This window comes from Seriola dumerili, unplaced genomic scaffold (assembly GCF_002260705.1).
Source record: "Seriola dumerili isolate Sdu_G_001 unplaced genomic scaffold, Sdu_1.0 BDQW01000056.1, whole genome shotgun sequence".
Lineage (NCBI taxonomy): Eukaryota > Metazoa > Chordata > Actinopteri > Carangiformes > Carangidae > Seriola > Seriola dumerili.
In genome coordinates this window covers 314,870-338,688 of record NW_019174311.1, presented here as the reverse complement: position 1 = coordinate 338,688, position 23,819 = coordinate 314,870, and the positions used below count along the sequence as shown (strand labels likewise).

Genomic DNA, 23,819 nt, shown 5'->3' with positions numbered 1-23,819 from the left:
TTTTTGGACATTTTCTTCACTTTTCTTTTTTGATTTGCTGATCATTTTGGCTGTGTTACAGCTGAAGGTATGGATTTCTGCAAGAAAGTGTCTTTTTTGACATATTTTTAAAATCTAATGTCAGTTACTGTTACAGGTCTATTATACACTGGTAACACATTTTGTACCCTCTGGGGTTGCTCGCATCCAAAAAAAGGACACACAAAGAAAATGCTATAAAATCATCATATATCAATATTTTTTCTGCTTTTTTTTGCATACATCTCAAACCACTTCAGTTCTGCTCAAACCTACCAAATGTTTATTAGTTTTCAGGATTTTAACCCTTTAAATGCCAGTTTGAAGACATGTTGCCTCTTGTTTTATAAAAAACAACACAGAATATGAGATATTTCCCACATAATACATGATGGAGGGATGTGACATTGTTTTATATCAGAGTCTTTTATATCAAGACATTTCTCAAAACCAGAATATGATCAGGGTGACTTTTGAACACTGGAAATAAATCATGTACTCATCCCGGCAGTAGCCCCCGTGGCACTCAAAATTTCCCTGGAATTTTCTAGTTATTATTATTATTATTATTATTATTATTATTATTATTATTATTATTATCTACATTATTTACGAATAAATTATTAATTATTATTATTAAAGTTATTAATAATACGGGTAACCACCTGGAGACCGGGACGATAACCAAACCAGGTTGCAGTCTCACGATCTAAATAGTTAACTTAAAGCAACTGACCTCCTGGAGTCAACTACAAGTGAGTAAACAATGTAAAGTTCAGCTCTGATTCTCTCAATCAGCCACAGGTCACAATAAGCATGCACAATAATGACTAAAAGACTTCTCTTTAACTACAATAATGTTTATTTGATCTTCCAGTAATCAGCAAAGTTAACCACAGTCCGAATTAACACTACCAATCATCCAACTAACCAAGCATACAGAAAACACAGCAATACAGTAAACGCATTCAGGTGTGTGGCTGACACTAGACCCACAGAGAGCGCACGTATGCCCGTTGTTTGGTTCGTTACGGACTGAGCGGCTCGCTTTCCACCTTCGGTGGCACACACAACTCTTCTAGAGCGGTGAACAGTTAAACGGCGATTCTAATCACTTTCAAAGTATGATACTAAGGACTCGGCGGTCAATCTATCACAACACAAAATGATAATAGCTCAACAAGAATTCGCAGCACTAACTCAATAACATCTGCTTAATTAAATACACAATCACTGTCTCTGCCCAGACGCAAACCTCTTACTGGGATCGCTTCCAAGCGATTAGGTGCGTGTGAAAGTCCGTAGGTGAAATCCAGCACGGGTGCTCCGGTGCGGTTCGACGGTGCCGTTCTCGTTCCATGAGGTTCGCTGCAGCTGGTTCCTGGATTGGCAGCACAGAAAAACTGCAGAGTCCAAGTGATCGGAGGGTAGCAGGCGTAGGTTTTCCGCATGTCCGTGTAGAAGTAACTTCTTCCTTCTGCAGGCAAAACAAGAAGGTCGAGCTGTGCCAGCGGAATCTCGTGTCAGATCCTTTAAATTTGTGTTTGGCTGAACACAAGGGGAAGTCTAAACTCGTCCAGTGAAGGGACAGTCTTCAAACTCCGCGGGGAGGAACAAAGGGAAAACAAGCGTGCCCGGGGTTGGTTACCTCCTTCAGTATACTAGCTCACAGGGAACGTTGACTAACTCTGGTATGGTTACTTTGGAAAGGCGTTGTGCATATGCACAGCGGGCATTTATAGATGCAGGATTCCCTGCATCTCTGCCAATGACGATGTGAGTTCGAGACTCCCCAGAATCCACTTCAGGTGTGAAACGTGGAGCATGCTTGGAGTTGGAGTCTGTGGGGTGGCCTTTGGCGGTCTTTCCTTTGTTCAAAGGTTGAAGACAAAAGTTCATGCTTGAGGTCAGGCTTCGGGGGTTACAAGTAGGCCCGACCAGGCCTGCTTTGTCTGACCACATGTTCACGCCCAACAGTATGGTTCTGCTTAAAATCTCACTCATTGAGAAATTGTTCTCATGTGCATGAGCCTCATTTCCACTCCCACAATTAGTTATAAATGAATGAAGACACTCCCTTTATCAATCAGTCTGTATAAAAAAAAAAAACACTGGTCTCTGTCTTACACCCAGTGTAAAGCGTGTCTGCACTAGTTTCAGACTGACTTTTCCCATCCATGACCATGTTGTTTAAATAGCAAATACACTTGTGCCTATCTGTGCGCCCATGGGCATGTTGGTCTTAAAATGAGGTGTGGTCATTAGCATGTTGGTGCATTGTTATCTTGAGACAGCTGAAAGTGATTGCGTGATTAACCAACAAAAACCTGGCCGAAGTCAGTGGTGCAGTATTTCACTGTTATTTTAAGGAGCATTGTCAAGAAAGTTATAGCCTACAGTATGTGCCAACATACACAGGCGCACAGAGTGCATCCACGCTGTCTGTTTCGCACAAGTAGTGTGGTGAAAATGCACTTAGATGTGAGGATAAGTGAGGTGGAACTTTACAATACAACCTCAGAAGGTCGGAGCTTCTTTGTCAGGGATATCTGTTGCAGGAGGCTCTGCAGAGATGCTTCTTTCTTACTACATGGTAAATCATCCAGTGCTGCCTGTTCATCACCTAAATTTGTCCATAGTTTCATAACGAACAATGATTTATTCACACTTCTCATCATACATATGCAAATATTTCTAACATAGTGATTTGTGCTGTTACTTCATTGTAGGGCTGTGAGCATCACTGGTCAGTCATAATATATAATCAACTGACCACAAACAGAATCTAATTCTGTGTGAAATTCTGCGCTGTTATAATAGCAATACGCTACTCCCATTCCGAATTCAAATTTGAGATGGCACTGTGATTGGTTTAATAATAATAATAACTAGAAAATACCAGGGAATTTGAAGTGGTTTAAGAGATGTATGCAAAAAAAAGCAGAAAAAAATATTGATATATGATGATTTTATAGCATGATTTTGGACGCGAGGAACCCCAGAGGGTACAAAATGTGTTACCAGTGTATAATAGACCTGTAACAGTAACTGACATTAGATTTTAAAAATATGTCAAAAAAGACACTTTCTTGCAGAAATCCATACCTTCAGCTGTAACACAGCCAAAATGATCAGCAAATCAAAAAAGAAAAGTGAAGAAAATGTCCAAAAAAGGACAGAGGGACCCCTGAGGGTTAATAAATCCCATGAACCGCTATTTAAATTACCACTATTATGTTTTTTTTCGGTGCTAAATTTAACATTACTGGGGAGGAGAGCAACGCGACTAGAAGTGACAGCGAGAGAGGGCTAGTAGCTTCTCCTCTCCTCTGTCTCAGCGGAGACCGTCACAACTTCATTCACTCATTTAACAAAACAAAAAGAAAAGCAACAAAGGAAGCAGTAAATGGACTTACATATTTAAGACCTAACTAAATGTAATTTAAGACCTAACATGCGGCTAATGTAAAGCTAGCGGAGCTTGGAGAGTTGGTTATCTGGTTGCTAGGCACGCACACACGCACACAGGTCAGGAGCTGCCGTTGCCATGGCAATGTGAAAATCTGCCCAGAATTTGGCTTCTACATGGCTTAAAACAATTGCAAATTATGAGAAAACCGTTACTTCTTTTCAAAAACCGAAAACACCGTGACAGACACTGAAGCCAGAAGTTTCTTACAGTCTCTATTTTATTCAGATATTCCTTAAAATGAGTGAGTAAGCTCAGTGCGAAGACAGAGTGAGATTCTTTTGAAAAAAAAAGACGATTACATTAGGTCTCAATGAAAGTGAGACAGGTATTGCTGCCGGACTCGGCACCCCCGTTTAAATTTTGTGCAGACCCTGCCTGTCAAAGTTACATTTTATGAATCCCAACAACAATGTCTACATTTTGAGAAAGAATTATTTGTCTCCTTTTTACGGTTTGGCCGTGAGCTCGAGTCAAAAAATCACTTTTTCTTCAAAGTTAGAGTGACACTCCTTTGAGTGCTCATAGTTTGAAAAGTTTACATGTTATGTAAAAACAGTTCCTGTATTTTTGAGAGAGCAGAAGTTTTCCTCTGTTTTATAGTTTGAATCACATTTCTACGTGCAGGTATGAGAGAGCTGGGTGACTCAGAAAAAAGGTGAAATTTTGTGGGTTTCTAAAGAAAATTCCAATGCATTCCTAATGCATTATTTATTCCCAGTATTTTGTGAATAACTTTGGGAAAAATTGGAATTTTAACACCAAAAGTCATAGCACCTCTTTCGGGATCAAGACGCACGTTTTGATGTATATATATTTTCTCAAAGCTGCGGGACAAGTTACGCGCCAAAATTTGGCGGAAGAATAATAATAAACCTGAAGGAATATTAATGGATGCCTCGGGCACTCCTCTCAGCTATTCTAGCTGTAGAGGAGTGCCTCGGAGCTGAGCACCAGTGGCACTAATAATACATTTTATTTGGCAGCGCCTTTCACAGCACTCAAGGACACTTTACAGAAGATTAAAAACACAATAAAAATAATAAAAACAACAGATAGTTAAAAAGAAAACAATGAAATTATAGGGAATATGCAAACAGATGAGTTTTGAGTCTTGATTTAAACTGGGGTAAAGAAACAATGTTACGGATGTCTGGTGGAAGAGAGTGCCAGAGTTGGTTGGTTGGTATTGCTGTGTAAACGGCAACACTGTGGCTCAGGAGGTACAGCAGGAGGCAGGATGCTCATGCTAACTGTGTTCCTCTGCTCTCACAGACTCAGATGGAGACCACAGTGGTGTCTGTGAATCACTGCGCTGTGTGAAGGAGCTGATCGCAGCTGTGGACAGTAAAGTCAATGAGCAGGAGAAAAAACGAAGGCTTAGGGAGGTTCACAGGTACACACAACCCCACACTAACCCCCTCACCCTGTAATCTAGACCAGTGTCAAATCTGGAATTAGATCCTGAATCAGCAGAAAATCTGCAGGACTGAACAGAAGCACTGACTCCAAACTCCAAACTCTAGATTAGCAATAAAAACCACCTGTAACTGTGTAACACAGTGGTTAGATTTAAATTGTAAATGAGAATTAACATTATTCATTAGTAAACATACAATAAGCTGCCTCATACACTATATATATGTATACACATATATGTAGATACAGTATGTAAAGCAGGAGGAGCAGCTGGCTCCTCTCTCAGTCCAGTGTCTTTTACTGGAGCTCCTCTCTGTACCTCAGTGTAACCTGAATTTTCTGTGGTCTCTAGTCGCACTGACAGTAAGTCCATCATGAGGATGAAGAGCGGTCAGATGTTTGCTAAAGAGGACCTGATTAGGGGGAGGAAGCTGCTGCATGATGGAGGGCTGCAGCTGAAGAACTCTGCAGGACGACTCAAAGGTTTTCACTCTGTCCAGTTTGTGTAGATGATGTTATTCTGTGTTCAGGATGTTGTCACCATGTTTGTGTCCTGGTGTTGCAGACGTCCGTGCCCTGCTCCTCTCTGATGTGTTGGTCTTTCTTCAGGAAAAGGACCAGAAATATGTATTTGCCTCTTTGGTAAGTAGCTCATCACAACATCATTTAAAAATACACTGTGATTTAATTACACACTGTGTTCTCAGTGCATATTGTCATGAGCCCTGAGTGACCTGGACCTCTGTCCTCAGGACCAGCGCTCCACAGTCATCTCTCTACAGAATCTGATCGTTAGAGAAGTGGCTAACGAGGAGAGAGGTCAGCTCTCCTTTGTTTTTTTTTTGACAGCACACAATGTCTGAAGTTTCACACAGTATGATACACACACACTGATTGTGACTGACTCGGACTCTGTCTCTGCAGGTCTCTTCCTGATCACAGCTGGGACAGAGAGACCAGAGATGGTGGAGGTGTTGGCCAGCAGCAAGGAGGAGCGCAACACATGGAGGGCCATCATACAGGACACCATGCACTTCATGTGAGCGCACACACACACACACACACACATTCAGTTATTGTAAAGTTTCCGCTGCCACAGATCTGATCAATGAGCTAAAACTACAAACAAAAAAAATGAAAGGTTAATCTCCATAAATCTGGACTAAAACATGTTGTTTTTGAATCAGGTTCTCAACAGCTTTACTGAAGAATCCTCAAGACTTCTGTGACTGTCACAGTTTCTGATTGTCAGAGAGATGAACATCACAGTGTGTTTGTGTGTTGACAGGGAGAAAGACGAGGATGAGGGAGTTCCCAGTGAGACAGAGGAGGACAGGAGGCAGCAGGAGAGCAGAGCAAAGGAGATCAGAGGTGAACACACTGTACTGTGTTGTAGTGTTAACGCCATATTTTAGGATTTACTCTCGTTGAAATGGGGCACCAGTCCTCTAGGAGGACAACAATGAATTACTTCATTGCCAAATTTATCAATCTCATATCGGAAGCCATGACTTCTCGATTCAATGGATCTCCAGTCTCTACGTCAAAAGAATACAACAGGACAACAACTGGATGTAAATAAATAAGTTTATTTAACTAAACTACTATCTACAGAGTAAATGCAAGGTGTAATAATCATAAAGATGAAAATAATAAGGAAATGAGCAGTGTGATGAGTTGGCAATGGTGGGAGAGAATATGTTATGGCTATACACTATGGCTATACAGCTAATGATACTACATCTACGAATTAGGTTTGATGATTAAATATTGCTATATTTCGACATCAACCCAGTCATGAGCAGAGTGTTAAGACCGGCCTACTGTGAGTTGCGCTGTAGCTGCGGACCCTCGGCTGGAACCCAGGTAGCTGAGGTTGCCGTGGTAACCCTGGAGACGCGGGATCTAGGTGGATTCTCCTGGAGGCCGTGTCCCGTTATCACGATGACGGATTCTGCCGGTGTCTCAGTGGTTCAGTTTTGGTGGAGTTTGCCAGGAGACTTTCTGTCTCAGGCCCTCTTGATTTCTGCTTGGCTTCTCTGCAGGCGGTCGTGCAGATGTTATCTGCTGGTGTCTCTTGCGGGTTGATGCGAAATAAACTCTAATGCTCTTTACTTTGGCTGGATAACTTTAGAGGAGACTGACGTTGACCAGATGACTCTAAAGTTGTCAAAATCTTCAAAAAGGAAAACTTGATGATGATTAAAAGTTACAAAATTACTCTGAGGCACTTCTGTTGCTTTGGTTCAGTTGGTCTTGACTTGGCTTATAAAAATAAAAGATCGCGCATGTAGACAAAAATCATGTTACTTGGAGCTTGTGGTAAAGAAAAATAAAAGACGCGAAAAGTGCAAAAACTACTAAGAGCCATGAGTTTGTGGCTAGCAGCTTAGAGCTAAGAGTTTACATGGCTACAGAGCCAGGCTTTGAGCAAGGATCTCAGCTTCTAGTTTCTGCATCGTTTCTCGCTTCTCGCATCTTCTTGTCATCTGGGTTTCTCTGACTTTTCTTTCTCTTCTGGTTCTCTTCTGAACTGATTTTTGGAACTGCCATCTGACCTCTTTTCACCTTTCAGGCTTTTCTGCACTTTTCCGAATTAGTGACTTGTTCTGCACTATGTGAATTGATCACGACTGTTTTATCCCCTGGGGGCTGGCGCATGTTTCAGGGGCGTCACCCGTTGTCTCCTGTGTTTCCACTTGGAGAAGAGAGTAATTTTCCACTGAACTTTGGAATAATTTAATTCTAGAGTTACTTATAAACTCGCACATCCGTCTTCCACCATGACCACAAAACATTAAATGAAATATCATAAAACTACTTGCACTAATAATGGCAGAGAGGAGTGTTGATTTCATATTACATCCTTCAAACCTGGAATTAATCATACAAGTGGTTAATTGATCAAACAACAATATAAACATTTCCCAAAGCTAAAAGTCTATAAATGTGGATTACACAGCAGTTCTTTGACTGTAATAATAATAATATGGACATTCTGGATGTCATGTAGTGTGTGTTACCTCGTGTGAAGGATGCTGACAGTATGGTCACATGAAGGACATTGTCTTAAAATCTACATGTTACATTTCAAACATTCTATGGGATAGAAGTTTGGGATTAAACTATTGCATAGGAACATCTCAACAGCTAGATATTTAATTTTACATTCTTCCTTAGATCTGTGTCTGTGAAGAAAGTTCTGCTGGTCACTACCCAGGATTGGAATGTGGGTTGTAGTTTATGACTCTTATCTAGAGAGGGACAGAGGAAGGGAGGTTGGTGTGTGTGTTCATGCATGGCACAGAAAGGCCAGGATTCACACATTAGTGTTAATCAGTCCTTTTTGTTGTTACTTGTCCTATACAAGAAACAATCAAATATCAATAGACAAAGTCTTATTGTTACAAACTGGAGATTTTGCCTATATTCTCCAGTTGTCTGGTGTCCATTGGTTAATCCTCTGGAGCTGACCCTTTGACCTTTGGTCTGGTTCTGTGTCGTTCGGACATGCTAAAAGCATGGTCTGTTTGTGGAAGAGGGGTCCTTTGTCTCTGTTTCCTATCAATTTGATAGTTTGATGGTGGGAAGAGTCGCAAAGTGTCAATTGTGGGTCCGTAACTCTGCATGTCCTTACAATGAACTTCCTTAATGGCTTGTGACTGATGCCAGGCCACGTATGTACGCTACAGTGTTGTACTGAGTTGTCTTGTACTGTGTTGTATTGAATCATGAGTTGTATTCACTTGTGTTATGTTGTAATGTTGTATTGAGTTGTGTTGTGTTGTTCCATGTTGTACTGTGTTATACTGTATTCCGGGGCGCTCCACAGCGTGCGACTCGTGTAGCCTACCTGTCGGTTGTCTATCGTCTTTAACTGTTCAACTCATGTAGCCTACCTGTCGGTTGTCTATCGTCTTTTACTGTTCATTACCGTCTTAAACTGTACGGAAATCTTGAATGTGTGAGAAGTTTTATGTCAAGGACGCAGTAGGCTGATAATGGGAATGGTTTGGGAATTTATTGCACTTTTTATTGCACTTTTATGTGTAATTTCTTTGAGTACGAACGCCTTCCAGGACACTGGACATATCCGGAGCCATCATGTCGTTAGTCCCGGGAGAATTTCCCTTAGCCTGGAGCTTCTGCTATCTCTACGATCATCCTCGCATGGCGTGGAGCCAGGAAACATACCACCTGAACTTTGCAGAGTAGACAAGAGAACAAAGTGTCGGAAAAGAGGAAGAAGGGGTGGAATACACCGTAAGCTCAGAAATATGAACCTCAACGATCGCCGCAAGCTTCCTCCACTGCCAACAGTCCTTCTCTCCAACCTGCAGTCAATCCACAACAAGTCAGATGAGCTGGAGGCCTGGGTCAAACTCACACCCGAAGGAAAGGAAACATGCCTCCTACCTTTTACTGAAACATGGCTCAGTGAATCGAACTGTCATTAAGTTGGTTTGGAAGCCCATTTCGACTTAACCAGTCATCAGGGATCACAAACAAGCGACGTGGAGGTGGTGTGTGTGCTTCTACGTTAATCACAGGTACTGTAACACTGTCATAGTATGAGAAAGAATATGCACCCCTGACATTGAACTGTTGAACGTCTCTCTCCGCCTTTACTTCCCAAGTCTGGAAAACATCCACCATCATACCTATTCCTAAATCTAAAAACACTAAGGGACTAAGTGACTTCAGACCAGTTGCTCTTACATACCTTGTTATGAAGATTTTTGAAAGGGTCATAAAAGATATGGTGGTCTCCCTTATAGAGGGCAAATTACACCCCTTACAATGATTCATTCTACATTCTAGACAGAGTGTATAAGCACCTGGAGAAACCAGAGTCTCACGCAAGGATTTTAGTTGCTTCTGGATTTTTTACTGACAGAACCCAGCAGGTTTGGGTGAACGGACGTATATCCGGCACAAGGCTTTCAAGTACAGGTTCACCCCAGGGTTGTGTCCCCTCACCTTTGTTCTTTTTAATGTACACAGACAGCTGCAGAACGTCTCAAGAAGGCAGTTACATTGTAAAGTTCTCTGATGACACTGCCCTCCTGTCTCATCTTCAGGGCCCAGACTCAGACCATGGTCGTGCCTTACCTGCTTTTGTTGAATGGTGTGATGATAACTTCCTGGATCTTAATGTGTTAAAAACCAAGGAGTCAATCATTGATTTTAGGCGAACTAATGACACACCAAAAGTGAGCATTATTCATAATGTTGAAATTGTGGACTCTTATAAGTATCTTGGCACTGTGTTTGATTCACAACTAAAATTTGATGTAAACAAAGAACTGATTGTCAAGTGGGGTCAACAAAGGATTCGCTTAATGTGGAAGCTTAATTCTTTATATGTCTGTGATACAATTTTATGTAACTTTTATCATTCTTTTATTGAAAGCCTTTTAACCTTTTCTTTTACCTGCTGGTTCAATGGGTCTGTGAAGGACAAGAACAGCCTAAACAGCATCATAAAAGTGTGCTCCAAGATTATTGGAGTTCAGCAAAGGGACTTGGGCTCCCATTGGGAGAAACAGGTGGCTGAGAAAGCAAAAAAAAATTATTAGCCAGCCAGACCACATTCTGTCGTCCGAATTCTCTCTAATGCTTTCGGGCCAATGTTATAATGTGCCCATGGTGAGAACTAATCATTAAAGTCCTTTATTCCTTCTTTTTGTGAAGGAATTTGATTGTGATTTTAGAGTAATTCATTGGATATGTTGTTCTATTTATTGCTTTATTTACTGCTTTTATTTATTGTTTCACCTATTTTTAACTTTCCCGTGCCTTTAATATGTTTTCCTCTGACATTTTAACTGTATCTGGTTGGTTGGTTGGTTGGTTGGTTGGTTGTCTGTTGCGACCGAATGTATGGACTGGGAAGCTACAAATGAATTGCCCATGGGGCATAAATAAAGTTGTCTGAACTGAACTGTATTGAACTGTATTGTGTTGTGTTGTACTGTATTGTGTTGTACGGTGTTGTATTGAGTTGTATCATATTGTACTGTGTTGTATTCGATTGTATTGGGTTGTGTTGAATTGTGTTATATTTACTGGGCGGCTGTTTCATCAGTGTGTGACTGTGCATATAAGTGTGATGTATTAATGGGAGTGAATGGGTGAATGTGGCAAGTATTGTTAAGTGCTTTGAGTGGTCAGTAAGACTAGAAAAGCGCTATATACTATATGTGCAAGTCCATTTACCATATTGTGTTGTATTGTGTTGTGTTGTGTTGTACTCTGTTGTATTGAGTTGTATCATGTTGTGTTGTGTCATGAATCCTTATGTTTTATTCCAGAGCTTCTGCGGAGGAAAGACGAGCAGATCATCTGTTTATTGGAGGAGAAAGTCCACATCTTCAGAGAGCTGGGAGACTGCAGTTCCACCACCGAAGACACAAACCCACCCGTCAGGGAACGCATGTTGTTCAGGGCCACACCTGATGATGTCACAAAGGGGGAGCCAATCATACAGGATGCCCTGAGGGAAGGTGAGCAGCAAGATTTGTATGGTATTGTGCGTGCATGTGTGTCAGAGATGAGATGTTAGACTGTGTGTAACTGTTTCTGTCTGTCTCCAGTTGAGAGTCTGCACACTTTAGTCAGCAGTGGAGTAGGTGGAGCCAGCTGCAGTGCTCCAGCTGGCCTGACAGGGGGCAGTGTGGGACCAGTTTCTCTGCCCCGCAGAGCTGAGACGTTTGGAGGCTTCGACAGTCATCAGATGAACAGCAGCAAGAGTAAGAAACACACACTCACTCCTGTAGGTTATTTCACACAGAAGAAGAAGAAGAGCACAGTGTGTTCTGGTCAACAGGTACAGCAGGAGTCAAACAGTCTGACAGCAGGTTTATCACACACTGACTCACCTCTTCTCTCCTCTCTCTTCTTTCTCCTCTCTTCTCCTCTCTCCTCTTCTCTCTCCTCTCCTCTCCTCTCTCCTCTTCACTCTCCTCTCCTCTCTCCTGTGTCCTCAGATGGAGACAAGGAAGAGGGGGAGGAGTCATTGGACCTCCGCAGGACTGAGTCCGACAGTGTGTTGAAAAAGGTGTGTGTCTCCACAGAGCATTTCTTCCGAGATGTCAGGTGAAGGTCCTGTGTGTCATGTGTATGATATCTGTGCTCTGTGTGTGTGTGTGTGTGTGTGTGTGTGTGTGTGTGTGTGTGTATATATGTATGTATGTATGTATGTGTGTCTGTCTGCATGCATGCAGGGAGCCACTGCCAGCCTGCAGATGTTGCTGAAGAGAAACAATGAAGTAAGTGTGTGAGCTGTATGTTTACTGTTTTTGATGTAAATTACCTAACAGGTATTGTTCTTACAGCTGTTCATTAAAGTTGTGTGAGGAGGTATAGATGATCCAGCTGTCTGTGTCTGTGACATGTCTGTGTTTCTCCAGCAGGTCCAGCACAGTGTGATACATCTCCATGACCTGCTGATCTCACTGCAGGTACAGGAACACACCAACAGAACACACCTGCAGGAACTCACAGAAACACACCCACAGAAATACACCTAAAGGAACACACAGAAACACACCTACAGAAACACACCTACAGAAACACACCAACAGGAGCACACCTACAGAAACACACTTACAAGAACACACCTATAGGAATACACCTACAGGAACACACAGAAACACACCTACAGGAGCACACCTACAGGAACACACCTGTAGGCACGTGCCTGCAGGAACACCTGAACCTGGAACCTGCAGCTCCTCAAGTATCATGTCTCCCTCTTCCTCTCCTCCACCTCCAGGCTGTGGTGGTCCAGCAGGATTCCTTTGTGGAGGACAGGAGACAGGCCCTGAATGACCGGCTCACCACCAACTCCTCCAGACACTCATCCTCTTCCTCGCTCTCCTCCTCATCATCCTCCCGCCCCTCCTCTCTCATCGAGCAGGAGAAACACAGGAGTCTGGAGAGACAGCGACAGGAGGCGGCCAGCCTGCAGGTTCACAGACTGCCTTCATCATCATCATCATCATCATCACTCAGTATGTATCCACCTTAAAGTCTGTCAGTCAGTGTATCATCATCTCTGTGGTTGCTTTCAGAAACAGCAGGCTGCGCACCAGGAGGAGAAGAGGAGGAGAGAGAAGGAGTGGGAGATGAAGGAGAAAGGTCTGGCAGAGCGGGAGGAAAGGCTGAGGGAGGAGGAGGAGGACACCAGAAGGAGGCACCAGGTGCTGCAGGAGGAGAGACAGACGATGCAGAGGAAGAGAGAAGAGTACCAGAGAGAGCTGGAGAGGCTGAAGGAGGCTCAGAGAAGGCTGGAGAGGGACATGAAGGCCCTGAGGAGAGACTCTGAGAGACTGGAGGCCATGGAAACAGACCAGGTCAGGGTCCTGGGGACTTTTCCCCTTGCAGAGTCCACACAGACACAGGCTGTGGAAGCTCTGACTATAAACCAAGAGGGAAATGTCAGTGGTGTTTATGTGTGTTCTTGGATCGTTGGCTCAGTGAGAGTTGAGGTTCAAACCCCCCCCCCCCCCCCCCCAAGTGTTACTGCTAATTATTGAACCTGTTACTTCAGGCCCCCTGTCCCCAGAACCGTCAGGTTATGGTGGAAATCACCATGTTTGGTTCAATATCAGGTCTGCCCTCACTGAGACACTTCACTAAGTGTGTGTCCATGTAGAGCAATACATAGATAGATAGATAGATAGATAGATAGATAGATAGATAGATAGATAGATAGATAATTTATTTAAATTCATTTGTCCATTAGTCATTGTTGATAACAATAATAATAATAACAGTTGATAATAAATAAACAATAATAATTATATTAGTTCACTTCCTTTGGCTGAGGTGTTGTATAGCCTGATGGCAGTGGGAACAAAGGATCTCCTCAACCTCTCTGTTCTACAGTGCAGTGAGATTGCTGCACCTGTAGCTGCTTCTCTGTCCTGCCAGAATGTTGTGGAGATGGCCTCCATCTTACATTGCATCTTACATTACATTCCACAACAGTCCTGAGTGAGTCCAGACTCCTGCCAAGCACAGACCCAGCCTTTTTTACCAGCTTGTCCAGTCTCCTTGTGTTCATGTGAGACATGCTGCTGCCCCAGCAGACTGCAGCATAAAAAAGTACACTCACCACCACTGACTGATAAAACATGAAGCATTTCACTGCAGACTTCAAAGGACCTCAGCCTCCTGAGGAAAAGAGCCGGCTCTGCCCCTTCCAGGTAGATGGCAGCCATGTTCAGGGACCAGTCCAGTTTACTGTCTAGGTGCACACCTAGGTATTTATAAGTGTGCACCACCTCAATGTCCTTCCCTCGAGTGTTGACTGGCCGAGGGGTGGGCCTACACCTCCGAAAGTCGATGACCATCTCCTTGGTCTTGGAGGTGTTCAGAAGGAAGCAGTTCTTGTTGCTCCATTCACTGAGGGCCATTGTCAGATCCTGCCCGTTCCTGATTCCTGTCACAATAGCTGTGTCATCCAAGTATTTCTGGATGTTGCAGGACTCAGAGTTCTATTTAAAGTCTGCCGTATACAGGGTGAACAGGAACAGAGCCAGAACAGTCCCCTGTGGAGCCCCAGTGCTGCTCATCACTGTCCCTGAGACACAGTTACCCAGCATGACGTACGGTGGTTGTCTAGTCAGGTAATGCACAATCCAGGACGTGAAGCAGGGATCCACCCCCATCCCTTCCAGCTTGTCTTTAAGGATGGTGGGGTTGGATGGTGTTAAATGCACTTGAAAAATCAAGAACATAATCCTCATGTAACTGCTTGGCTCATCCAAGTAAGGATGGGCCCGGTGGAGCATGCAAAGGACAGCATCATCCACTCCAATATGTTCTTTGTAGGCGAACTGTAGGGGGTCAAGTGCATGTTCAACCGGTGGCCTCAGAAGGTGGAGAGGCAGCCGCTCCAGGGTCTTCATGATGTGTGATGTGAGGGCCGGCGGTCTGTAGTCATTTATCTCAGCCAGTCGTCCTACTTTAGGGACTGGAACAAGACATGATATTTTACACAGGACCGGGACCCTCCCTGTTTGTAGGCTTCTGCTTCAGTTCTTGCTGGTAGTACAGTGTCCATACAGAAGTTAATGTAGTTTGTGGTACTTTCAACCATTCTATCAAGGTCAGGGTCCTTGGTTTTATCTTTTTCCTGTGACTCAGACAGTACATTCCAATCTGTGCACTCAAAACAGTCTTTTAGAGACTCATTGGCCTCCGGGGTCCAGTTCCTGAATGAGCGGGTGGTTGCAGCCTGTCTGAGTACACAGGGTTTGTAGGAAGGCTGAAGAAAAACCAGATTATGATCTGATCTGCCAAGTGGTGGTAGAGCTGAAGCAGTGTAGGCCTCCTTGACATTTGCATACAACAGATCAAGTGTCTTATTTTACCTTGTGGGACAGTCAACATACTGAGTGAAGCCAGTCAGGTGAGAGGTGATAGTGACATGGTTAAAACCCCCGATATTGCAATGAATGCATCAGGGTGCTGGGTCTGTACTCTCGCAACAGTCTCGTGAATGACGTCACACACGACTGCAGGCTCTGCTCATAGTTGAATGTAAACAACAATGGCGACGATATGTGAGAACTCCCTCGATACATAGTATGGTCTAAGACCAACTGCCAACAGTTCGATATCCCAACAGCAGATGATCTTGTTCACTGTGATGTGACTGGGGTTGCACCATCTATTGTTCACAAGCAGAACCAGTCCTCCACCTTTCTTCTTTCCACTTGCTCCGGCGTCTCTGTCCACTTGTACTGCAGTGAAGCCGGGTAAATCAACACAACGGTTGGGGGTGTTGTCATTTAACAAGGTCTCTGTGAAACACATGAGACTACTCTTACGATATGCTCACATGATCACACTTCTTAGCCAGGGAGTTGACATTTCCCATGAGGATGATGTTAGAAAAGGCATATATCTCCATCTCCTAGCCTTAAGCCTCAACTGTCAATGGACCACAGAGTTACCAACACTGATACCACAGCAGGCCTTAGTATAGTATCTATAATACCAGACTGACTGACGCAGATGCAATTCATCAGTGTACAGGCATTAGAAGCAACCTAACAGTTTCACGTTGATGGGCTGAATCAGTGAACTGACACACCTGAGCATCATGGTGAGTCAGACCACTGGAGCTCACTTCTTCTGTAATGTGCAGGTTTGACAGCTCTTCATGTCTCTGTGGTCTGATGTTCTGATCACTGGACCCAGAAACAACCAGAACTTCCCTTAAGACTGTGCCTGCTGGGTTAAAGATGAAACTCTGGGTCCAGGTCTTTGTGCTTTCATGTCTCTCATTTGTCCGGGTATTTTCTCCAGCAGGAGCAGCTTCAGAGGTTCCAACGAACTCCCTCTGCCACCTCTGAAGACTCCACGAGGCTCCATGGTTCTGGGTCTTTGGATCTGGATTCAAAGGAAGCAGCAGAACAGCCAAAAGAGGTAAAAATAAAGTCCTCCTCAGAAAAAGCACAGAAAGAGAACAGAGAGGGTGATCTCTTTTTTTCTGGATGTTCCACAGGTGGAGCTCTCATCTTCTGCCCCAACCAAAGAACCTTTCCTCCGCATCGGATCAAAAAGGATGGGTAAAAACTTCAACCCTTTCTCCTCCTCCTCCTCCTCCTCCTCAAAGCCTTATGGAGCAGAGAAGGAGTCCCAGCTCCCCACCAGACTGCTGCAGCTGGCCAAACCCAAAGAGAAGAAAGACAAAAAGAAGAAGATGAAGGGAGGGGAGCAGACTCAGACAGGTACCAACACATGAACACATGTATTCAGGTGTTCCCTCACCCAGGGTTTTCCCGAAGCACTGGCCAGCGCCAAACAGCCAGACATTAAAGAATTTCCAGCTGGCTACTCTTTCCCTCCTGACGCCTGTGTCGTCAGAGAAACTTAGATTTTTAACATGAAACTGCATTATTGTGTTTTTACTGCTTTAGTCAGATCCATTTGTTTTTGAGAGGAGAAGATCTCAGTTTTTAAAAAAAACACACGTTTTCCCCCAACTCTGCATCTAGTCTGCAGATTCCCTCTGCCCCTACTCTTATTGTGTGTGTCAGCGCTGCACACACACGTGCACATAGGGGGTCGCGGCAGGGTGGTTACGTGAAACAAATAACCTGAAGATTACAAAGAGTCGATGTGAACCACGCTGTCACTGTCAGTAAGTGCGATAAAACTTTTGCAAGTAAAAAGCCAAAACTTTATCAATACACCTGTTCAACCATCATAAATGTATATAAACATAGAAAGACTACAGCCTTATGTTAAATAAAGGTTACCTGTGGAAGATACATGTATTCAGTCAGATTTTCACACTGACTCCTCTCGTGTCTGTACAGGAAATATGAAGCTACAGCCAGCAGCTGGTTAGCCTATCTTAGCATAAAGACTGGAAGCAGAGAAGGGAGTAAAATTCAGCTTGTGTTTCAGAGGCTGTTTTTAAGGTTTCATTGTTTGAAGCCTCAGATTCCTCCTGACAGTGAAGTCATTGTTTTGTCACCTGTCACACATGATGTTAGATATCTGAGAAACCAAAGGTCCCTCATACAAGACAGAATATAAATTGAAGGGTAAACTATCTTATGTTTGCTCCTCTACTGAAAATAATCTCATGTTATGTGACGATTTCACATTATAAACCTGTATTAATTCAGTTTTCGTCACACTTTTATCGAGTGGCTTCAAACAGTGTGTGAAACATCACGAGGTCAGGTCACATGGGACCTTCCAGGTATTAAAACAAGACAAGGGGACCAACTGTCTCCTGTGTTGACCATGTCAACCTCTGGCAGCATCTGTCAGAGGAATGTCATAAACTGCACATTCTACATAATTCTGATTATTAATCATCATTCATCAGAAGGTCATGGTTTGATCCCAGCTCCTTCAGTCCACATGTCGGAGATACTGAACCTCAAATACCCCTGATGTATCATCAGTGAGTGAATGTGTGAGTGAAGGGGTGAATGTTGCTTTTAGTGTAAAGCTTTTTGAGTGGTCGATAAGACTAGAAAAGCTCTGTGTAAGTGCAGAGTCCATTTAAATAATTAATAACTTCAGTTCAGTGTCAGAGTACAAGATAAATATACAGACATGTGAAGAAGTGATACTGCAGTTTTGTGCCCAAGAGCAAGGCTCTTAACTCCCAGCTGCTAAGTGGAGCTGCTCAGTGGTCAGCAGGTCAGACTGTGGTTGTACTGGGCAGCTTCCAGGTGTGAAAGTGTAATTTTGTGAATGCAATCAGTGTGTTCCTGTAAAAGTGGGAGTCTGCCTCTGAATAAAAAAAGTAATACAAATAAATAAATAACACCAGAGCAACAAGGTAATATGATCAAATAAAACATGAGCAAACATCTGGATGGTGAATGTACAGACTTTGGTCTAAAACAGTTGTATGGGAAGAAGATACAATACTACCTTAAAACGTGTATGTCATTTGGTTACAGAAAGTAATATGTATGTGTGTATGACATCACTGAAACATGACACAAATACTCTCTTCATTAATGTGTCATAACAAATGTTGACAGTATTAAACATCAGCCTGGATCTGTCCACAGCAAACTAGATCCTCCGCAGCAGGTCTGTCAGATCTGGTCTATGTAGCTGCTCCAGACATGTTAATGACAGTTGTCCAGATCTTCACTCGTGTGTTTCTGTCTCCTCAGAAAACAAAATGACAGTGTTGTTGGATTCCCAGAATGATGGAGACATCTTCTTCTGCTGAAGACCAGGATGAAGTGCATGTGAACTTATGAACCTCCTGCTGGACCTTGCAGAAAACAGGAACAGCCTGTCAGACTGACTGGACCATTTTCTGAGGAGCCAGCTGGATTCTCAGGACAACAGACTCACTGACCTGCATATGTCCCAGGTAAACAAAAGTAATGACCAGGTGATATCATGGTGAGCTGATGATTCAGTCAGGAGGATTTTAATCACCAAACGTGCCCAGAATACCCCAGGGTCCCACCAGTCCACCACCCCACCACCAGGACCCCACCTTCAAATCAAATCTCATCAACATTTAAACCTGTCACAAACTTTAGCATCCTTGAACTTGAACATCCTGAGGAGCCTTTAACATCTGCTCTGACGTTCATCAGTCAACCTGACAAACAGGACACAGGTGGGAAGACAAACCTGGACATGGTGGACACCACTTCTCACTGTCCACAATCAATGACACATCATTCACCAGAGAGATGGAACAGTCCACAGAGTGCTCAGGACCCAGACTGGTCCACATAGGGCTCAGGACCCAGACTGATGGTCTGTGGTGCTCAGAGCAGATGTTTAACATTGCCGTTGTTAGTTGGTTTTTTAGGTGGACACCTCCCTCAGTCCTGACATGTTCCAGTCAGTATGTTAAACAGACTGTGATAAATGTGTGAACAGGCAATTAACCTGAGAGAGTGATGCTTCATTTAAGATCAGTTATCTCCTGAGAATTGAATCGTCAAGTCTTTTCAGTGACTTGTTTCTAATTATACAGAAAATATGAACGTCCTGTTTAAATCCAAGTGAAGTTTCATTTATTATCCAGACTTCCTCTTCGTATACAGTATATTGAATTGTGTCATGAATGTGTGTGAAGCCTGTCTTAAGATACAGTTCACCAGTTTTCACTATTTACTTCTAAATGAATGAATGAATGAATGAATGAAGTGAACCACCTGAACTCAGCAGCTGTTTCCTGTCACCAGTGTCAGATGATGCAGACTATAAACAGTTTTTGTACATGACAGAAAGATGAAGTTTCTGCAGCAGAGCTTGGTCAGAACTCACTGAGCTCAGCACAAAACCATCTCACCTCCAGGTCCATTTATAAGCTCTGCTGGAGCTTTCGACCACATCATACAGTCTTCTTCAGTCATCAACTGTAGATGTTCAGACTGTGATTTTTATGATATTTTATAAGTGATTTTAACAGATGTTTGCCTCATTGTGATAAATGAAAAGCGTTTTTATGATGTTCATTTCATGTTGATGTTCATCAAGGCAAGACAATCACTGAGTTTACAATCAGTCAAAACAAACATCAATCAATCAATCAATCAATCAATCAATCCATCAGTCATTACAGATTCAGATATAGTACACTTTTAATACTCTAAAGTATCAGATGGAGCCTGGAGACATTATAAAGCTCAGTTGCTCAGAAGCAGGTTCACGTTTTTAATTCTCCTGTCCTCTGGTCCCCTGGCCCTGGACCCTGGTCACCTGGACCTGGAACTTGGTCCTCAGTAAAGTGCTTCAGTAAAACAGCCTCCTCTTCTCTGAACTGTCATAGTTTTCATGTCAGTTTTTTGTTGCTCAACACTTCCTCCATCTCTTTCACATTAAAATCCTTCTTCACTCCACTGAGCAAAATCTCCTCCCTGTCCCTGAAGGACTTTTATTTTGAAACAAAGTAGAGCTACTGCTGTTAAAAAAAATACTGAGGAAATACACATTGTATTGAATTGACCACGTGTGCCAGTTTAGTTACTGGTATTTTAACTTGTCTCCCGTTTCTGCTGTCATTTACCACAGCCAGGTGTCATCTAGACTCAGACTTTCCGTGCTTTTATTTTGGAAGAATAATCCTTAATTAATTAATGAATGTTGAGCTAAATCTTAATTGATATCAGTATTGTATTGTCAGACTTCATTGGATCCTGAGTGGAATGAGGGGTGTTGTTCTCCAGATAAACCTGTTATGCTGAATGTATATTAATACCAACCCCTCTTCAGAATCCTCCCTTAATCCAGAACCTGGGTCTTTCCTTGCACTCGTCACTGCAGCCCTGCTGACACTCTTAACACACCAACACGCCAAAGGCTCGTATCCTCGAGACTCGTATCATCCCTCTCATCCAGCCACAGTCATAACTCTGATTTACACCACATTGATTTTCTCTCTTCTCTGCAGATAAGCAGAGAGACTAAGGTCTGTGTCGTTTCCTGCCTCTCTGCTCAAGCACAGCATCCCGTCTCTTAATTCCCTGCAGCTCCTCCCTGCTCTCACCCTGACTAGTGTGATTAGCAGCAGTGGTTTGTCCTCCTCAGTCCTCCAGGCCTCCTGAGTCAGAGGCAAACCCTCAGAGGCTGCTTCCTGTGAAAAGAGCAACATTTCACATCATAGCCACTTTCTGAAAAAACCACTGTTTCACAACAGCAGCTACACACATCTATATATATATATATATCACGCAGCCTGAACAGGACTTAAATAAGAGAACTCTGATATTACAGTTCATTCGCAAAGTTTTCAGACCCCTTGTTGCAGCTTCATGATAAAATAATCATCAGTCCACAATAACAAAAAAAAAAATTTAGACATCTTTGTAGATATGAGCTGTGCCTCACGTTGTTTCTGAAAAAATCAGAAAGGGTACAACTGATGTGGTTTTGGTTCATGATGGACTAGACTGCTAACTACCAGTCAGCTGTGGTACAGTTAGTTTCAAAAGTGCCTGAAATATCAGCTGTTTACATCACTGACACATCATTGTCTGTCCTCAGCTGCTAAGCTACATGTAGCATCAAAGTCAGTTTACATGTTGTCGTTGGCTAAAGGGGCTTTTCTGATCTTTTTCTAACCTTTTTCTAACCTTCAATGATAAAGAAATGTTAACAGCTTTCTTCCTTCAGGAAGAAAGCTGAGCAACTGTGATTCAGTTGGACCATGGTTTAACCCACATTTATGAACAGAATGGATTAAACCAGAGAACCACCAAATTTAAAATGTCAAAGATGTTAAAATACAAACCCTATTAATTTATTACTTTGTTTTTATTTTGAAGTTCCTACAATTACATGGTGTTTGTCACATACTGTATGATGACATGCTATTAGTAAATCAAACTCATCACTCACCTTGCTCATCCTTCAGTCTCCTGCAGTTCAATACATTATGAACATACATACATCAGTTTTAGTTCTACAGTACCAAATCATAACAGACATGATCTCAAGGCTTAACAGAGTCAGGTCAGGACTAAACAATATTATAGAGAAAAACAACTGTTCCACCATGAAAAACCAAGAGAACCAGGCTCAGGGTGGTGGGTGGCTCAACCAGCTGGTCAGGGGGTCTCTGCGTCCTGGAGTAAAAATCAGTGACAGTTTGATCTAATTTTTAATGATTTTATGAGTAAATATATATTTATATTCAGAACTAGTCTGCAGCACCTCTGATCCCTCAAACTAAATAAGCTAAATTAGAGATGCAACATTTGATCATAGTTTAAAGGTCTGAAGAGGAAGTTAAAGTTGGCCTTTCTCTAGCCTCTTCCATATTGTTTCCCTTCAGTGTGCACTAGTTTTACTAAAACCATTATTAAGGAATCTTACAGTCACATTGGACCTTACAGTTTCTGCACTGTACAAGCTTCTTGTATTTGTACTAAAACCAGAAGGTACAAAGTTTATTTTTCTCTTTTTATGTACAAAGAAAAAAGGGCAAAGCAACAAATGCTGTAAATATGTTTTATGTACAAATTTGAACTTACAAAGTATTGATGACTATGGATTTTATTTCAATGGATGATTGATTTGTTTCATAATAAATAATAAAGTTTTATTTATCTGTCATCGTCCCATTTTGGAAATAAATAATATGCTGTTTGTCATGTGATGCGTGTTGGGTGTTTCTTTTGATGAAGTGGTGAACAACATGAAGAGCAAAGAATCAACCAGAGATCACTTTACAGTGGGGTCCAAAGGTCTGAGACCACTTTACCATTACTTTTCCTTTATAAGAAACAATCGAATATCAATAGGCAGAGTCTTATTGTTACAAACCGGAGATTTTGCCTATGCTCTCCAGTTGCCTGGTGTCCATTCGTAGATCTTCTGGAGCTGCCCCTTTGACCCCATGGTCTGGTTGTGTATGTATGTACATAAATAATATATATGGGTTTTGGGTTTACAGTTTTGAGAAAAGCATGGAAGGTTTCAAAAGATATGTTTTAGGAATTGTGAAAAAGCTGTAACCAAACACAACTCCTGACATCTGACGTTGTTTTAAATGTGCTTTATAAATAAATTTGACTTGAAAACGCACAAAGGACTACATGGTAATACAGGAAGAGGCTGTGGAAGTGGTGGGAGATAAATCCCAGAACAACAGCAGCAGGGTAAAGTTAAAAGGTAAAGAGCCCAGCTGGACTGGATGAGCACCAGCTGGACTGGATGAGCTGGACTGGATGAGCACTACATGTTCATATGGTGTAGATATAATTGACTGGAACATGAAGAGAACATGAGACGCTTGTCTGAACTATAGTCAGGTTTAGTAAAGGTTAGGCCTGTGAATATGATCAGCGTTGTATATTACAGTTTTTCACTATTGCAAAAACACAGTTCCTGAAACTAAGGCCCTGTTTGTCAGAGCTCCACACACACAAACGAAAACCATATACACAAAATACAAAACATGTTACATCTCTACTTTATCTTCCAAATTTTACACACAAACACCAAATATATAGATCTTTCCACTACCAACTGCACACGACTGTGCTAAATCTAAATCTAAATCCCATTTCTACTTTTCTAGTGATATATGCTAAGTATAAAAACACTATTACAGTACTGTATGTGTTTGATATTTCTCATTTGTAGCATGCTGTAAATATGAACACAAACCCAATGGGGAAACAAAAGATGACATACTGTACTGTAAAATACAGTAGGCCTATAGAGTATTGCAGATAATGTCTATCCTGTCTCTGATCTCATCTGTAAGAATTGTCCTATTTATTCTGACCAGTCCTCTCGCCACTCCTTGTCCTGTGTCCTCTTGCTCCTCTTCCTCCTTCTCCTCTTCCTCTTTCTGGTCTGCCTCTTTCTCCTCCTGCTCCTTCTCCTCCTTCTCCTCTTCCTACTTCTCCTCTTGCTCTTCCTCCTCTTACTCGAACACCTTCCT

General features: G+C 42.5%; 1 protein-coding gene across 3 annotated transcripts in view; it reads left to right on the top strand.

The window, feature by feature from the left end:
* LOC111218970 (A-kinase anchor protein 13-like) overlaps positions 1-22,947 on the top strand; it is a 34,328-nt gene extending 11,381 nt beyond the window's left edge. Inside the window, exons 9-24 of one of the 3 annotated variants that reach the window (XM_022741481.1) lie at positions 4,763-4,883; positions 5,259-5,389; positions 5,472-5,548; positions 5,659-5,725; positions 5,831-5,945; positions 6,195-6,277; positions 11,221-11,412; positions 11,503-11,658; positions 11,896-11,966; positions 12,133-12,177; positions 12,322-12,369; positions 12,684-12,878; positions 12,982-13,263; positions 16,229-16,348; positions 16,428-16,653; positions 18,574-22,947. In XM_022741481.1, the coding sequence (XP_022597202.1) occupies positions 4,763-4,883; positions 5,259-5,389; positions 5,472-5,548; positions 5,659-5,725; positions 5,831-5,945; positions 6,195-6,277; positions 11,221-11,412; positions 11,503-11,658; positions 11,896-11,966; positions 12,133-12,177; positions 12,322-12,369; positions 12,684-12,878; positions 12,982-13,263; positions 16,229-16,348; positions 16,428-16,653; positions 18,574-18,632 (1,988 nt within the window). In that variant the 3' untranslated portion in view covers positions 18,633-22,947. Of the gene's footprint in view, positions 1-4,762; positions 4,884-5,258; positions 5,390-5,471; positions 5,549-5,658; positions 5,726-5,830; positions 5,946-6,194; positions 6,278-11,220; positions 11,413-11,502; positions 11,659-11,895; positions 11,967-12,132; positions 12,178-12,318; positions 12,370-12,683; positions 12,879-12,981; positions 13,264-16,228; positions 16,349-16,427; positions 16,654-18,573 lie in introns of all 3 variants that reach the window. The other 2 variants (XM_022741483.1, XM_022741480.1) reach the window with 2 other exon arrangements.
* The last annotated feature ends 872 nt before the right edge of the window (positions 22,948-23,819 follow it).